Source organism: Loxodonta africana, chromosome 19 (assembly GCF_030014295.1).
Source record: "Loxodonta africana isolate mLoxAfr1 chromosome 19, mLoxAfr1.hap2, whole genome shotgun sequence".
Lineage (NCBI taxonomy): Eukaryota > Metazoa > Chordata > Mammalia > Proboscidea > Elephantidae > Loxodonta > Loxodonta africana.
In genome coordinates, this window is record NC_087360.1 from 27,346,869 (window position 1) to 27,363,303 (window position 16,435).

At 40.5% G+C, this 16,435-nt stretch overlaps 1 protein-coding gene across 1 annotated transcript in view; it reads right to left on the reverse strand.

The window, feature by feature from the left end:
• KREMEN1 (kringle containing transmembrane protein 1) overlaps positions 1 to 16,435 on the reverse strand; it is a 98,534-nt gene that overhangs the window by 72,730 nt on the left and 9,369 nt on the right. Inside the window, exon 2 of the mRNA XM_064271926.1 lies at positions 2,893 to 3,055. Within this exon, the coding sequence (XP_064127996.1) occupies positions 2,893 to 3,055 (163 nt within the window). The remainder of the gene's footprint in view (positions 1 to 2,892; positions 3,056 to 16,435) is intronic.

The window sequence follows — 16,435 nt, forward strand, 5'->3', positions numbered from 1 at the left end:
CCACCAGGGCTCCTTGTCAATTTTAAAGGGTTACTTAAGCAATAAAATAAAATGCATATGATACAGACTCCACTGACAACCTTTCACCAGGACTGGGCTGGACAATTCATGTTTGATAGAAATGGGCTCTAATCCTTCCTCAAAACACTGACTCCTCAGAGAATTCAGAAGAAAACTCTAACAAAGTTTCAATTGGGACCTACAGTCCTGTAATCCCCATACCAATTTCTGATATCAAGATAGCATTTTAAAAAGATTTATTTCACATTTCTAACAGATAATGGCTTGGAATAAAAGCCCTTGAAGGCCTTTTCAGTTCAGAGACATCCTGACAATAATGGGGCACCACTGTGGATGCAGACCAAAAAGTGGCAGGGGCTACTGGGCACACAGAAAAGCCTTGCCTCTTCATCGTTTTCCAAGCTCCCTTTATTTGGACTCAGAACACTGGAAACCTGATACTCTGGTTAGGCCGGAAATGGGCATAAAGAAGTTGCAGCTGGGAGCTTTGGATCAACCCCTATCAGGCCTGAGAGGGATCCGCCTATTGTGTGGCCAAGACGATAAGCCTCCCTGAAGCACAAAGGGTCCTTTTATTCCTTGTGCCCAAAGGCAGGTGCCAGGGCCAACTCTGCTCTTCCCTGTTTCTGCCTTACACTCTAATCCAGATACATCGAGCTCAGAGAAGTGCTTTCCCATCACTTGCCATCCCTCAGACATCTCAAATGTGATGGGTCTGAAAAAATGGCACAAGACAAACATGGTGTCAGGTGTCGGCTGCAAAATCAAAGTAGGAGAATTTATACAAAGCCTTTCTTTAAACAGCATTTCACTGTCATTTTCTTCTCTCTATTCAGTGTTCAGCTTTGATGTATTATTTGGTAAAGCCCTTAGAAAACAACTGTTTGTTATCAATGTCACAACCATTCTGAAAGGCATCAGAATAGCTTAATAAAGAATGAGCAAATTCATCTTTGACCTCACTGCAGGGCTAAAACAAAAAGGCCCCGGGCTCTCTGATGTGATAATAACAATTTCAGCATAAACCAGTAGTTCAGGTCTGGTACATTCCATCAAATCAAAGGAGAGGGATGCAGACAGGGAAGAAAATGGTTGCCCCTGACTCTCACTGCACTCTTAATGGGTATTTACTGGTGGGTTTCTGGGAGCCTATGTGTAGAACTTGGTGCTAATATATAAGAAAAAAAGTTTTTTTTTTTTTCATATAAATTAAATCTCATTGGAAATTTCAAATTTACCTTAAAGTCAGACTTAAAAGCAGGAACTCTTCTGAGAAGACTTGCTTGATAGACAGCAATAGAGCAATAAACATAACCACAGCCTGCTACTAAGGAACACTTTAGAACAAGAAGTAACTACATAAAAACAAAAAACAAGCACCCATTTCTCTTTCTAAACACTCTTCCCAACCCAACTAATCTAATGAATGGAAATATTGGGGGAGGAACTAAGCCAGAAATGGAATGGGGCTAATTTTCTGACTTATGCAAAATGTTTTAAACGAACATGTATAACTTTGAAAGTAAAACACAAAAGAATTATCTAGTGAGCATGTGTAACTTTAACAACAAAATACAAAAGATAACAAAATGTCAAGTAGGATATGTACCAAATTGTTACCTATGAGAAGTGGGAGTTGATCAAGGAAATTTTGGGAAAAAGAGGTGAAGTGGGGGGTTTTAACTTTTTCAATTATATATCTCTCCAGTGTTTGGGAATTTGTCACAAGAGCTTTTAAGACTTTTATCATGACAAACTAAAAAATTATGCAATGACAACTATGGGCAATGTCCAACTACGGGGGGATGCCCAACTACGGGGGAATGCAAGTTAGGACACAGGTGAAATTAAGAACTGAAGGTACAGGGATAAAGACACCATGGACTCTAAGTCTGGTGACTTCAAGACAATCTCAAGGGTCCTGGAGTATTAGCAAAGGTATGTAGGCAAAGCAGAAGGTAAACAGTGTGGCCCATGCAATGCAGGTATATGTTGGCTCAGCTGTGTCCACAGTGCAACGGCTGAGATTCTAAGGTCCCCGTAGAACTGGGGGACACAGTGTTGAGTGTACTGCAGTGATCCCCCTTCCCTGTTCCAATGACTTAAGAGGCTGCCTTTGCACCTGTCCTAATAATAATCAAATTCGACAAATTATTGAGCCATGACTCACATTATCAGGATCTTGGGAATAAATAACTAAAAAAGTACTTAGAATCTTGGTTCTGATCCCTACAGGTCAGTGATTCTTAACTTGTTTTAGCTCAAGCATAACTGTGAGAATCTGATTAGAACCATAGATCATCCGCTCGTAAAATCATGAATATGCAACATTTTATGCACTCTAAGCCCCTGCTAGATTTAGGCGAGAGGTGTAGACAAAGAACCCCCTAGCCTAGTGAGAAGAAGTAAAGAACACAAATCTGAAGAATACAGCTGCTCATAGAGCATGGTTATGCTGAGCTGGCAGGAGGTGGGGAATGTAGGGCAGCCTCCTTTGCTCAGAAACAGAGGGCGGCTTGGGTCACAGACGGTGACATTTGACCACCGCATTCACGGCACTCAGGAAGCTCTCTGTGTGTGTACTGTCTCCCAGTGGAAGAGCCAACTAAGAAAATTCTCTCAAAGAGACATGTAATGATCAGACAGGACGGCAGAGCTCTGAAAGCCAGTATAAAAGCAGCCTAAGTTGAAAAGAGTGGTAGATTGTGTGTGTGTATAAGGTGTAGGAGAAAGATTTTTAAAATACTGATAAGAAAGGCCTTTGGAGTTGGCCAAAGGACACAAAGAAGTTCTCCCTAGTTGTGAGCAGACTATAAGGGGCTAGAAGAAGAGACCAGAGATTTTTTTAAGTCCTGAGTGGCCCCATCTTACCTGCAATAGTTATGTTCGCCCAAGCCCCCCTCCCCGTTGGGGTATTTCAGAGTGTTGTATGGATGCTGGAAAGTCTCGTTCCAGAACAGACATGGCTTCCCACCGTGCAGCGCTGTCCAGTTCTGTGTTCCCCTATAATCCACACCATTGGCTGTGAAACACTCTAGGAGAAAGAAGAGACAAAGTAAACTAATTTCTGGCAACATCTATAGTCTCCTCCCCTCTCTAGTTGATGTTTTATTTTGTTTTGGTTGGGGTCAAGCTGAGAATGGGTAGTGTCTTGCTAGATCCTGGAATTGGCACAGTTAACACTGCTAGGGCTGAGTCAATCTGCAACTAGGGACCCTCCAAACGCTAGGCTAATCTTGGCACTAGCCTATCTACAGACACCAGAACATTTCCCCCAAAGTATACAGACCCAAATTAGGATATAAACAGGGACCTGAAATGTACTGAAGTCCATGAAATGAACCAGGAAACCCCCAAAACTGGGAACAGTTGGTAACAGCCATCCATGTGGGATTCTGGGTACTCTGAGGGGGTCACTGCTCTTGCCAGTGTCTTTGTGTGGTAACTAGAACCAGGTCACCAGCTGCAACTGAGCTCTCCCCTACAGTCTGAAAGACTGCACTGACACTTGGATTTAATAAGACCATCGGATACAGCAACGCTTTGGAATCTCAATCACACCAGTTGGGAATGACTCACATTCCCTGGTAATGAAGAACAGTCCTCCCCAAGCTCTGTGAGATAGAGGTGCAACAAAACAGACAGTCAACACAAGGGAGGAAGGGCCCAGTTGGCATTTTCTCTCACCTTTTTCTGAAATTCCTTCCTACAAGAGCCATGGAAAACAGACTTAAGTCCTAGTTTAGTAAAATGACAAATCCTTGCAGGTGAAACAATGTGCTTCTGAAATATGTTTCTCAGACTTTGGAAGGGATGGGAACTTAGGCTGATGGGATTTCCCCCACATATTGCACTCATTAAACTCACAGAGGTTCATGGGGAAGGCACAGTACAAAAAGCAATTTTTTTTAATTAGCTTAGTTGAAACTGACAGAAGTACTTCAAACACTTCTTTGAGATGTCTCACTAGAAACCTGACAATCTGGTGGAGTTACACTAACATTCTTAGCTTTATTCGTTTCCTTCTCTTGGCATGCACTGGCCCATGACTTACGGAATTAAGGACTCTTAATGTCGTCTCCTGTTGAAGTTCAAGTGTCTTGCCCGGCCTAAGCATGTGGACATGAGCACAGCTACATTCTGGAAGATATTTCTTTTAGTATTTAAAAACTACCCGTAAAACATTACTCTTCCTATACCCTCATCCTCCCAACGTCCATGCCCAGTATTTTCTCTGGAATGGCACAGTTTTATGGATAGCCAAAACAATCTAGAATTCCAGGTTATACTGAAAACCCTAATAATTTATTGTGTTTGGTACAACACTTATACGTATGGTAAATAAGACTCATTATGTACCCTGATGACCAAACCCCCTACCAAGTGTCTCCGTAAATAAAAAGAGCAAAGGTAAGCAAAGGAGGCAGATCAATGTAGCACAAATTACACTAAATTAGGAGGCTAAGCTCTGGCTTCTCATTTGGACCTGCTGCTGACCAGCTGTGTAACCTTGGATGTATCACCACATCCACATCACCGATAATACTGATGTGGTGTTTTACTGTGTGACAGGCTCCATTTTAATGGCTTTACAAATATCATCTCACCACCAATCCAATGATGAAGTACCCTCAGAACCCCCATTTTATAGATGAGGCAACTGGCGGACAAAGAGGTTAAGTAACTTGCCCAAGGCAGTCTCACTACAGAGAAAGGACTCAACCACACCCAATACTGTCTCTAGTAGAAGCCCCTTGGCATGCCTCATCCTTGCTTCCCTTGTCCTCTCCCTCACCCCTCTTCCAACTCGTCACTGAGTCCTGTTGACTTCTTTAAAATCTATACCCAAAGCCCCCCTTTCCCTCCATCTTCCAGGTCACTGCTTTAGTCCTATTCATCACCAGAAGAGAGTACAGCCTCCTTCAGGTCTCACAACTTCCGCTTTTATTCTGCTACAATACATTCCCACCTAGTACTCAAAAGCCTTAGGAAAACCTAAGCACTCAAAACAAAACCCAAACTCATCACTGTTGTTTACAAGGCAACCATGATGTGGCCTTTCCTCTCACCACACCCCAGCTCTTCCCCTACTCACTTGCTATGTTCCAGTCACACTGGTCTGCTTTTAATTCCATGAACACAGCATGCTATTTCCTGCCTAAAAAGTTCTTCCTCTAATACTTCCCATCACAGACTAAGCATTACCTCCTCAGAAAACCCTTTCCCATCATCTTCACTCTTATTTTTCTGCCCTTTGTTTGCTTCTTCATAGCACTTATTACCACTGGGAATGTATCTGATCTGCTTTAGTATGTGTATGTACACACACAGACACAGACACACAGACACACAGACACAGACACACACACACACACACACCAGAGCCCTATCCCCACCTATGAGGCTGGAGTGGGACCTGGGAATCTGTATTTTTTTAAAAGCTGCCCAGGTGATTCTGCTAAGTAATGAGGTTTAAGAACCACTAAGACTAGATGATTCTACTAAGATCATAAGTCAACGTTTGCCAATTGCCGACATAGTAGTTAAGAGCCCGGCTGCTAACCAAAAGGTAGGTAGTTCAAATCCACCAGCTACAATTTGGAAACCCTATAGGGCAGTTCTATTCTGTCCTACAGGGTTGCTATGAGTCAGAATTGACTCAGCAGCAATGGGTTTGGGGTTTTTTTTTCCAAACTATACAACTTGGTACAGAAGATGAGTAGTTTTTCAAAAGGGCCTTGTAGCTTGCCCTCTTTGTACGGTTACACTTTGTTCTTCTATCAAAAGTGAATGAGGTGTGGCCCAGGGGCCAGCAACCTGCACGGTAGGTGGGGTCAGTGTTCCCAGAGACTCAGATGATTTGTAACAAAAAAGAATGTGGCTGCCATCCAGGCACATGAGTGTCATTATGAATGAGGATGAGATGATCTATGGGGAATGGAAAAGTGCAGACTCCATCTCGTTCTATTACAATGGGGAAACTGAGGCACTATACTGGATTTGATTATTATTTTTTTGACCAGACTTGCCCAGTACATGCCCATTATGGGGGGTGGGGGGAAGCAAGAAAAACAAACTTGAATATTCTGAATTTAGTTGTGTGTGCATACTGACCTCATCAAAATATTAGGGTGCGTACTAGGTGATAAGGACCCTGCCTCCCTTATTTTTTACCGCTGTGAAACCAACATAAGCTTTGGCTAGATAGCCAAGGAATGGCTTGAACCATGGCCATCTGTATATTATGTATTCAGGGAAAGGCAATGAGTGATGGTGACAGGTCTAATATCTACAGCAAAAAAAAAAAAAAAAATTTTTTTTTTTACAGCATTATTCATTAATTCCTTCAACAACTATTTCTTTGACATTTACTATATGCCTAGCACTGTTCATGGCAGTGGGACTACAGTGGTGAACAAATACCCTGTATTCATGGAGCTTATGTGCTAACAGGAGAAACGCACTAATAATAAACCAATCAAAATTAATGTCAGAGAGTGCTAAGTGCCATAAGGAAAAATGAGGCAGAGTAAAGGGATGGAGACTGAATGGTGGGGAGTTCTCTTTTATTGGGTGGGTCAGGGAAGGACTAAAGAGGAGGAGCATGTGAGCAGAGATGTGAATGAAGGGAGGAAGCAAGCCAAGGGCAAGACTGCGGGAAGAGTGTAATTGACAGAAGGTACTTCAAGTGCAGAGGAGCCCTGGTGGCACACTGGTTAAGCACTCAGCTGCTAAGCAAAAGGTCACTGGTTCACACCCACCAGCCACTCTGTAGGAGAAAGATGTAGCAGTCTGCTTTCGTAGAGATTACAGCCTGGGAAACCCTACGGAACAGTTCTACTCTGTCCTATAGGGCTGCATCAACTAGACAGTGATGGGTTTGCGTTTGGGTTTAAAACAAGTGTAAGGCTCCTGCAAGTGACAACGCGCTTCGCAGGTCCAGTGAAGTATAAAGCAGTTCCTCAAACCTGGCTGGAGTAGGAAGGCTGAGTGGGGGAAGGGTGGACCCTCCAACATAGGGTCTAGCAATGATGACTGAGAAAGTGCAGCCTGTAAGGAAGGAGAAAACCTAGGCAAGTGTGTGGGTCTCGAAAGTCAAGGGAGGGAGGTGTTTCAAGAGGGAAAGAATAATAAACTGTGATAGGTGCTGCTTTATTTCCTCCTCGTCTTTTCTCGCTAGATCCCATTACTTCACAAAAATCATTTCTATTCGACTCTATCTCTCCATTGGAAATCTCACATCTTTTTGAGTGGAGTGGATGAAAAGAGCCCTTAAGTTAGACATAACGGCCCAACTGAAAATTAATAGAAACTTAGTTTCTTAAACAGTAGAAAAACTACCTTGATAAAAACCTCCAAGGCTGTCATCAAAACCCTGAGAGAATTAATTCTACCCCTGTAAGTTAGTACCCCCTCACATCTGTCAGTTTGTCATACTGTGGGGGCTTGCATGTTGTTGTGATGCTGGAGGCTATGCCACCAGTACTCAAATACCAGCAGGATCACCCATGGCAGACAGGTTTCAGCTGAGCTTCTAGACTAAGACTAGGAAGAAGGACCCAGAGGTTTACTTCTGAAAAGAATTAGCCAGTGAAAACCTTATGAATGCTAGAGGAACACTGTCTGATACAGTGCCAGAAAATGAGCCCCTCAGGTTGGAGGGAGCACAAAAGATGACTGGGGAAGAGCTGCCTCCTCAAAGGAGAGTCGACCTTAATGACGTGGACGGAGTCAAGCTTTCCAGACCTTCATTTGCTGATGTGGCACAACTCAAATGAGAAGAAACAGCTGCAAACATCCATTAATAATCGGAAAGTGGAATGTACAAAGTATGAATCTAGGAAAGTTGGAAATCATCAAAAATAAAATGGAATGCATAACATCAATATCTGAGGCATTAATGAGCTGAAATGGACTGGTATTAGCCATTTTGAATTGGACAATCATATGGTCTACTATGCCAGGAATGACAACTTCAAGAAGAATGGCATTGCATTCATCGTTGAAAAGAACATTTCAAGACCTATCCTGAAGTACAACTCTGTCAGTGACAGGATAATATCCATATGCCTACAAGGAAGACCAGTTAATATGATTATTCTTCAAATTTATGCACCAACCACTAAGGCCAAAGATGAGGAAATTGAAGATTTTTACCAACTTCTGCAGTCTGAAATTGATTGAACATGCAATCAGGATGCATGTGATTGAAATGCAAAAGTTGAAGAAGGATTGGTAGTTGGAAAATACGGCCTTGGTGATACAAACCATGGAAATAGCATGATAGAATTTTGTAAGACCAATGACTTCTTCATTGCAGATACCTTTTTTTAACAACATAAACAGTGACTACACACCTGGACCTCCCCAGATGGAATACACAGGAATCAAATTGACTACATCTGTGGAAAGAGAGGGTAGAAAAGGTCAATACCATCAGTCAGAACAAGGCCAGGGGCTGAATGGAGAACAGACCATCAATTGCTCATATGTGAGTTCAAGCTGAAACTCAAGAAAATTAGAACAAGTCCACAAGAGCCAAAGCACAACCTTGAGTATACCCCACCCGAATTTAGAGACCATCTCAAGAACAGATTTGACACGTTGAAAATTAATGACTGAAGACCAGATGAGTTGTGGGATGACATCAAGAACATCATACATGAAGAAAGTAATAGGTCGTTAAAAGGACAGGAAAGAAAGAAAAGACCAAAATGGATGTTACAAGGGACTCTGAAACTTACTCTTGAATGTCGACTAGCTAAAGCAAAAGGAAGAACTGAAATCAAAGAGCTGAACAGAAGATTTCAAAGGGTGGCTTGAGAAGACAAAGTATTATGACGTGTGCAAAGACCTGGAGATAGAAAACCAAAAGGGAAGAACACATTTGGCATTTCTCAAACTGAAAGAACTAAAGAAAAAATTCAAGCCTCAAGTTGCAATGTTGAAGGATTTTTTATGGGGAAAATATCAACGGCACAGGAAGCATCAAAATAAGATGGAAGGAATACACAGAGTCACTATACCAGAAAGAATTTGTTGATGTTCAACCATTTCATGACGTAGCAGGTGATCAGGAACTGACACTACTGAAGGAAGAAGCCGGAGCTGCACAAAAGGCATTGGGGAAAAACAAGGCTTCAGGAATTGACGGCATACCAATTGAGATGTTTCAACAAATGGATGCAGCACTGGAAGTGTTCACACATCTATGCCAACAAATTTGGAAAACAGCTACCTGGCTAAGCGACTGGAAGAGATTCATATTTATGCTTATTTCCAAGAAAGGTGATCCAACAGAATGCAGAAATTATCCAACAATATCATTAATATCGCACATGAGTAAAATTTTGCTGAAGATCATTCAAAAGTGACTGCAGCAGTATATCGACAGGGAACTGCCAGAAATTCAAGCTGGATTCTGGAAAGGACAATAGAACCAAGGAAATCATTGCTGATGTCAGATGGATCCTGGCTGGAAGCAGACAATACCAGGAAGATGTTTATCTGCTGTTTTATTGCCTATGCAAAGGCATTCGATTGCGTGGATCCTAACAAATTATGGATAACATTGCAAAGAAAGGGAATTCGAGAACACTTAATTGTGCTCATGAGGAACCTGTACATAGATCTAGAGGCAGTCGTTTGAACAGAACAAGGGGATACTTTGTGGTTTAAAGTTAGAAGAGGTGTTTGTCAGGGCTGTATCCTTTCACCATATCTATTCAATCTGTACGCTGAGCAAATAATCCAAGAAGCTGGACTATGTGAAGAAGAACAGGGCATCAGGATTGGAGGAAAACTCATTAACAACCTGTGATATGCAGATGACACAACCTCGCTTGCTGGAAGCGAAGAGGACTTGAAGCACTTACTGATGAAGCTCAAAGACCTTAGCTTTCAGTATTGATTACACTTCAACAAAAAGAAAATAAAAATCCTCACAACTGGACCAATAAGCAACAACACGATAAACGGAGAAAAGATTGAAGTTGTCAAGGATTTCACTTTACTTGGATACACAATCAACACCCATGGAAGCAGCAGTCAAGAAATCAAAAGACGCATTGCACTGGGCCAATCTGCTGCAAAAGACCTCTTTAAAATTATGAAGAGTAAAGATGTCACCTTGAAGACTAAAATGCGCCTGACCCAAGCCATGGTGTTTTTAATTGCCTCATATTCGGGCAATGAATAAGGAAGACAAGAAGAGTTGATACCTTTGAATTATGGTGTTGGTGAAGAATAGTGAGTATACCATGGACTGCCAAAAGAACGAACAAATCTGTCTTGGAAGAAGTACAACCAGAATGCTCCTTAGAAGCAAGGATGGCGAGCCTACATCTCACATACTTTGGACATGTTATCAAGAGGGATCCGTCCCTGGAGAAGGACATCATGCTTGGTAGAGGGTCAGTGAAAAAGGGGAAGACCCTCAACGAGATGGACTGACACAATGGCTGCAATTGTGGGTTCAAGTATAACGATTGTGAGGATGATGCAGGACCAGGCAGTGTTTCATTCTGCTGTACGTAAGGTCGCTTTGAATTGGAACTGATGGTAGCTAGCAAGTCTGTAATTTCTTATCCTTTTCCTCATCACCAAAATCCTCCAAAGTATAGCATAAAGCATTTATTTTTAAAATTGGAGATGCTAGTTTTATTAAAATTCTCTTAGGATAAGCAGAATCACATTAGGGTATGAAAATCTTTAGTTGAGAATCTCCAGGCAAATGACTTTGTGCACACTGATTATTCTCTGTGGGACCTGTTCGCATGTTAGCTGGAGGTTATTCCGTTGGTAGTAAAATCTGAGACCAAAGACTACATTTGGGTGAAAGCTCAATATTCCCTCACTGCTAATTAAATCTAGCTGGAGTTTTCTCTCATGAAAAATATTACTGTTCATTATGCTTAGAATTTAGACAGGCTGGGTATAGAGCAAAGACTGGTAGACTTCATTGCATGTGTACTCTAAACTTTGATGTTTATACCTCAACTGCTATAAGGTCTCATACTATCTATACATAAAATTATTTGAAGAGTTTTAATGTAGAAGCATGACCTGCAGAAGACTTAGAAGTATTGCCAAAGATATTTTCTATATTGCAATTCCTAAAGCCAGTCTACCCAATGATTTAATGGACTATAGTCTAACAGTTCATTAATTGCATACTCTGGAATGGATAGTTGCTGCTTGCATCTCATAAAGAGCAATGAAAGAGGCCCGGACTTGCGCTAATGTGGCTGTCCAACTGCAGAGGTTAGGATCACCTCTCTCTGTCAGGATGGAAAGAGTACTCATGGTCAGTGGAAAGAACACTGATGAGCGAGAGGTCTGCTTGGGCCCTAGCTCTGACTTTGCCGCCCTCTGGTGCCCTCGTGCACAGTGCATGTTATTCACAACTCGAGTTTCTTTCTCTCTGAAATGAGGAGGTTTGATTAGATCAGGAATTCATTTTACTTGGATCCACTATCAACACCGATGGAAGCAGCAGTCAAGAAATCGAACCAAAAAAAAAAAAAAAAGACATCAAACGATGCATTGCACTGGGCAAATCTGCTGATCAAGACCTCTTCAAAATCTCAAAAAGCAAAGATGTCACTTTGAGGACTAAGGTGCATCCAACCCAAGCCATAGTTATTTTCAATTGCCTCATATGCATGTGAAAGCTGGAATAATGAAAAGGAAGACAGAAGAAGTATTGATGCATTTAAATTGTGGTGTTGGTGAAGCCCTGGTAGCATAGTGGTAAGAGCTACGGCTGCTAGCCAAAAGGTCAGCAGTTCGAATCCACCAGGTGCTCCTTGCAAACCATATGGGGGCCGTTCTACTCTGTCCTATAGGGTCGCTATAAGTAAGAATCGACTCGACGGCAGCGGGTTTGGTTTTTTTTGGTGTGTTGGCGAAAAACATTGATTATACGATGCGTTGCCAGAATGAACAAATCTGTCTTGGAGGAAGTACAGGCAGAATGCTCCTTAGACTTTGTCTTGTTTACTTCGTACACGTCATCAGGAGGGACCAATCACTGGAGAAGGTCATTCATTCTTGGTAAAGTAGAGGGTCAACAAAAAAGAAAGAGACTCTCAATGAGATGGATTAACACAATGGTTGTAACAACAGACTCAAACACTGCAATGATTGTGAGGATGTTGCAGGACTGGCCAACATTTCATTCTATTATCCATGAAGTCACTATGAGTTGGAGCCGACTCCACAGAACCTAACAATAACAACAATCCTTTTAGGGACACGCACAGACACCTTGAAGGATCTATTGAAAGACAGGAACCCACTCCCCAGGCAAATATCATACACATACACTTCACATACAATTTCAGAAGTATTCACGGATCCCCTGAAGCCCTTCTACATCCACTAACCATGCGATGTAGGTTGCATAGAATCCATTAACTATAAGTTAAGGACTTCCTAAATAAGCATATATGTACAAAATACACACACACAGGAACTTCAAAGGATTTAGTAAGTTATGAAAAAGTTTAAATCAAATGTGGTACAATATGAAAAGTGCATGTTAGGGGCCCTGGAATCAGACCTTAGCTCTGCAGTTTACAAGCTAAGGGGTACCTCCCCTACCCTCTTTGAGCCTCAGTTCCCCCACCTATAAAATGGGGAATTAGATTAATTATAGCTCAGGGCAGTTCAAACAATTGGAGGATGCGCAAATAAAATGGCTAGTGTGCAGCAGGTACCTAGTAATTTATTATGTAATGATAACACTTTAAAAATAATCAAAATTTATTATAAAAATTTTAACTTGTAAAGTATTATAGTCATCACTATTATAGTTTATTCTCGTCCATAAAGATCAGTAGCTATGAAAGACAGCATAATACAAGTAGGTGGCATACCATTCTACTATGATTCTGTTTTAAGTTATCAGGCTACCATCAGGATAGAAAACATATAGGATTTGAACCCCGTACTGGATGCTGGCATTCAATGAATAAGAGGTAAGGAAAAAAGATATAATTGAGCAAACAGATTTTTCTTAATAAAAAGTTCAGCTGTAAATGGGATGAAACACAGCTTTGTTTAAATATATGGTACTAAAATCACATAATTCAATATGCGTACTTATAAGTGAGGAAAATACCAAGTCAATAAAGTACCAAGAAATTTAACTCTGCCAGGTTGGGCATGAAGTGCATTTTAAAAATACATGTGTAAAACTATAATGAGGTGTTCTTTTAAAATAAATAATTAAAACTTGACATGCATAAGATAGTGGTATGAGAACGAGTTAATCTAAAAGACATTCTATCCTTTGATAAGAGTTAATGATGCTCTATAACTAGGTCATTTCTAATTACCCTATTTGTTCAAAACCACATTGTTAAGAAATAGAAACATATTCTTATTTTGCATCTAGAATATTCCTAGTTTCCTGGTAGAATTACTAAAAACCCATTGCCGTCGAGTCGATTCCAACTCACAGTGACACTACAGGACAGAGCAGAACTGCCCCGTAGGGTTTCCAAGGAGTGGTTGGTGGATTCGAACTGCCGACCTTTTGGTTAGCAGCCGAACTCTTAAACATTAAGCCATAGATCTCTGTCTGTGATGTTTGAGAGAGTCACTTTATCTTTTTTTTTTTTTAAATCAACTGAAGTTAAGTCTTCGCTCTACGTAGGACCATTTAGCATCTCTATTGATCCTATGTTGGAAAAATCTGGCTGGTTTTAACCTATTTTGGCATCAACATAAGTCAATACACATTAAATTAAACCGGAGCATCTTAAGACCAGAGAGCAGAAAACATTTTCAAATGAGAATATTTTCTGTTCTTTTAAAGGTGTCTACGAAATTTGATAAGTGGGCAGGTCATAGAGATACAATGCTTAGGTGGAAAAAGTTCCTTTTATTATCTTAAACCCAAAAGAGTGTTAAATGTTCGCACAGAATACCTGCTGCTCTCTTGGGTTTCCAATAAAGATTAGTGCCCAGTGGGAACTCATGAGTACATCATCAAAGCCCATGCTCATTGGGAAACTGCCCTCAGACATTCAAAAACACTACAGCAATGCTTGTTTCAGTTATGTGGAACCCTGTAGTGAAGAGGCACATGTCCCTGGGAAGGAAGTGGTTCCCCACCTTTTTCCACCCCGGCACCACTGAGGCTATGATAGGACACTCTCCCATCTTTAATATTGGTTCTCCACGAACAGTGATTCCTGCAATTATATGAAGAAAGGTTATCAGGTCTTGACTAGAGAGAGGAACCCCAGGGTGGAAAGTGCTCTGCACACATAGTACACATAGAGAGTCACCAGAATAAAGAGGAAACCACACCAGGTAAGTTGCTAACACTATGTTGTCTTGAGCAAATCACCCAGACACCCTGGGCTTCAGTTTCTTCATCTCTGAAACAAGGGGATTTGAGCCAGCTGGTCTCAAAGTTTCTTCACTCTAAGAAAACATAAGGAAGATTCAAAAGTCTAGGGTGATGTGACTGAAAGGGATCGACGGCTAAAAAATCTCTTCCAGGCATAAAGGTCTCTAATTGTACATGGTTCTTTAATGGAAGTGAGAATTCTACAGTAAAAAATAACTCACCTCCCATGTGGGCCCTCACTCTGCCTAAAAGAAACTATATCTTCAATAAATAAATTACAAGAAAAAGAGGGGAAACCTATAGGTTAAGAGAGACTTAAGAGTCCCATCCACTAAATGTACCTTGTGTAGACTCTGTTTGACTTAAGAAAAATACTGATGAGTGCTGACATGTCATGGGGGTGACAACCAATGTCACAAAATAATATGTACTAATTGTTTAACAAGAAACTAATTTGCTCTGTAAACCATCTAAAATACAATTAAAAAAGTTGATAGGTCATTACATTAAAAAAAAAAAAAAAGAAGAACTATTTTATTTGCAGGCTGGACAAGGGTTCGCTTTCATTCATTTTAATTCAAATTTGGCTCCAAATAATATATCTCATTATTGGAAAATTTTCAGTGTTATCTAAAAAAAAAAAAAAAAAATACTGATGAGACAAAGAAGGAAATTTGGACACTGAATATTTGATGACGTAAAGGAATTATTGTTAATTTTTTTAGGTGTGATATGGTGTTGTTACTATGTTTTTTACAAGAGCCCTTATTTAGATGTACATACAGATGATACACAGATATATACAGACATTTACAATTGAGATAATATGATACCTGGGATTTGTTATAAAAAAAATTAGCAGAGGCACAAGGGGTCTCTACTCGCCTGGAGCAACGGAGTCAGGAAGAGAAGGAGGTGGAAACGGAATGTGCGGCGAACTGCCTCCGTGAACGTGAACGAGTGTTTCTTTTGCATTGAGTCCAGAAGAACTGGATGGTGCCTGGCTGCCATTACTGAACATTTTGATCAAGGATTTTATAGAAGAATCCTGATCAAAAGCAGGAAAATGCAGAACAGAATTTCAAATTCTCATGGAATCCAGACTTTCTGGAACCATGAAGGCCGGATAAACCCCCAAAACTATTGCCCTGAGATAATCTTTAAACCTTAAACCAAAAATGTGCCCTGAAGTCTTCTTAAAACCAAAGTTCAGCTTAACTAGTAAAAAATGTCTGCCTTGTCCATTATGTTGTTTTAAGAGCTATCTTTATGGGGTCAAAATTAACAACAGTAACTTGAAAGATTACACAGATAGGAACCTGAGGGGCAGTGAGTCACGTTAATGGGGGAGGAACAGCTCAGAGAAAGGGTGAGAATGGTCACACAGCTTGAAGAACTAATCGAGGTCGCTGAATTGTACATGTAGAAGCTGTTGAATTGGTGTATGTTTTGCTGTGTATATTCCCAACAAAATAAATAAGATTTAAAAAAACAAAAATCTAAGGGCGGGAGCAAGGGGAGTACAGAGGAAATAACATCGTGGAAGCTGCGAGATACGTGTGACTTCATTATACTCTCCTATTTTCGTGTATGTCTGAAATTTCCCATATTAAAATGTTTAAAAAGGACATCATAAAAGCAGTCACTATTGTTTTGTTTTACAACTAATCCACATTAGCCTCTTCTTAAGAACTTTAAAAAAACTCAATCAGCTATGAACTCAGTCATCTAAAATAAAAATAAATCATCTATCCCATCATGTTATTGGATTATGTACTCACAGTGTAAAACGACCATAGAACAAGCTGCGCTGTGACCTGAAGCTGAATTACCACAAAAATAATTGCTGTAACTTTTCAAGTATCTGCAGATTTTCCATTAAAATACTTTGTAGGTCTTCCTTTTTGTTCAGAGATGATGTCTTTAAAAATCGTAATAGAAGAAAAGGCCACGCCTCTCAAAGTTATTTTATAGTTTGGAAGGGGACTTGAGGACTCCTATTTAAAGCTCCCATTTATTCATCTCTATAAAAATTTTTTTTTTTTATCTACT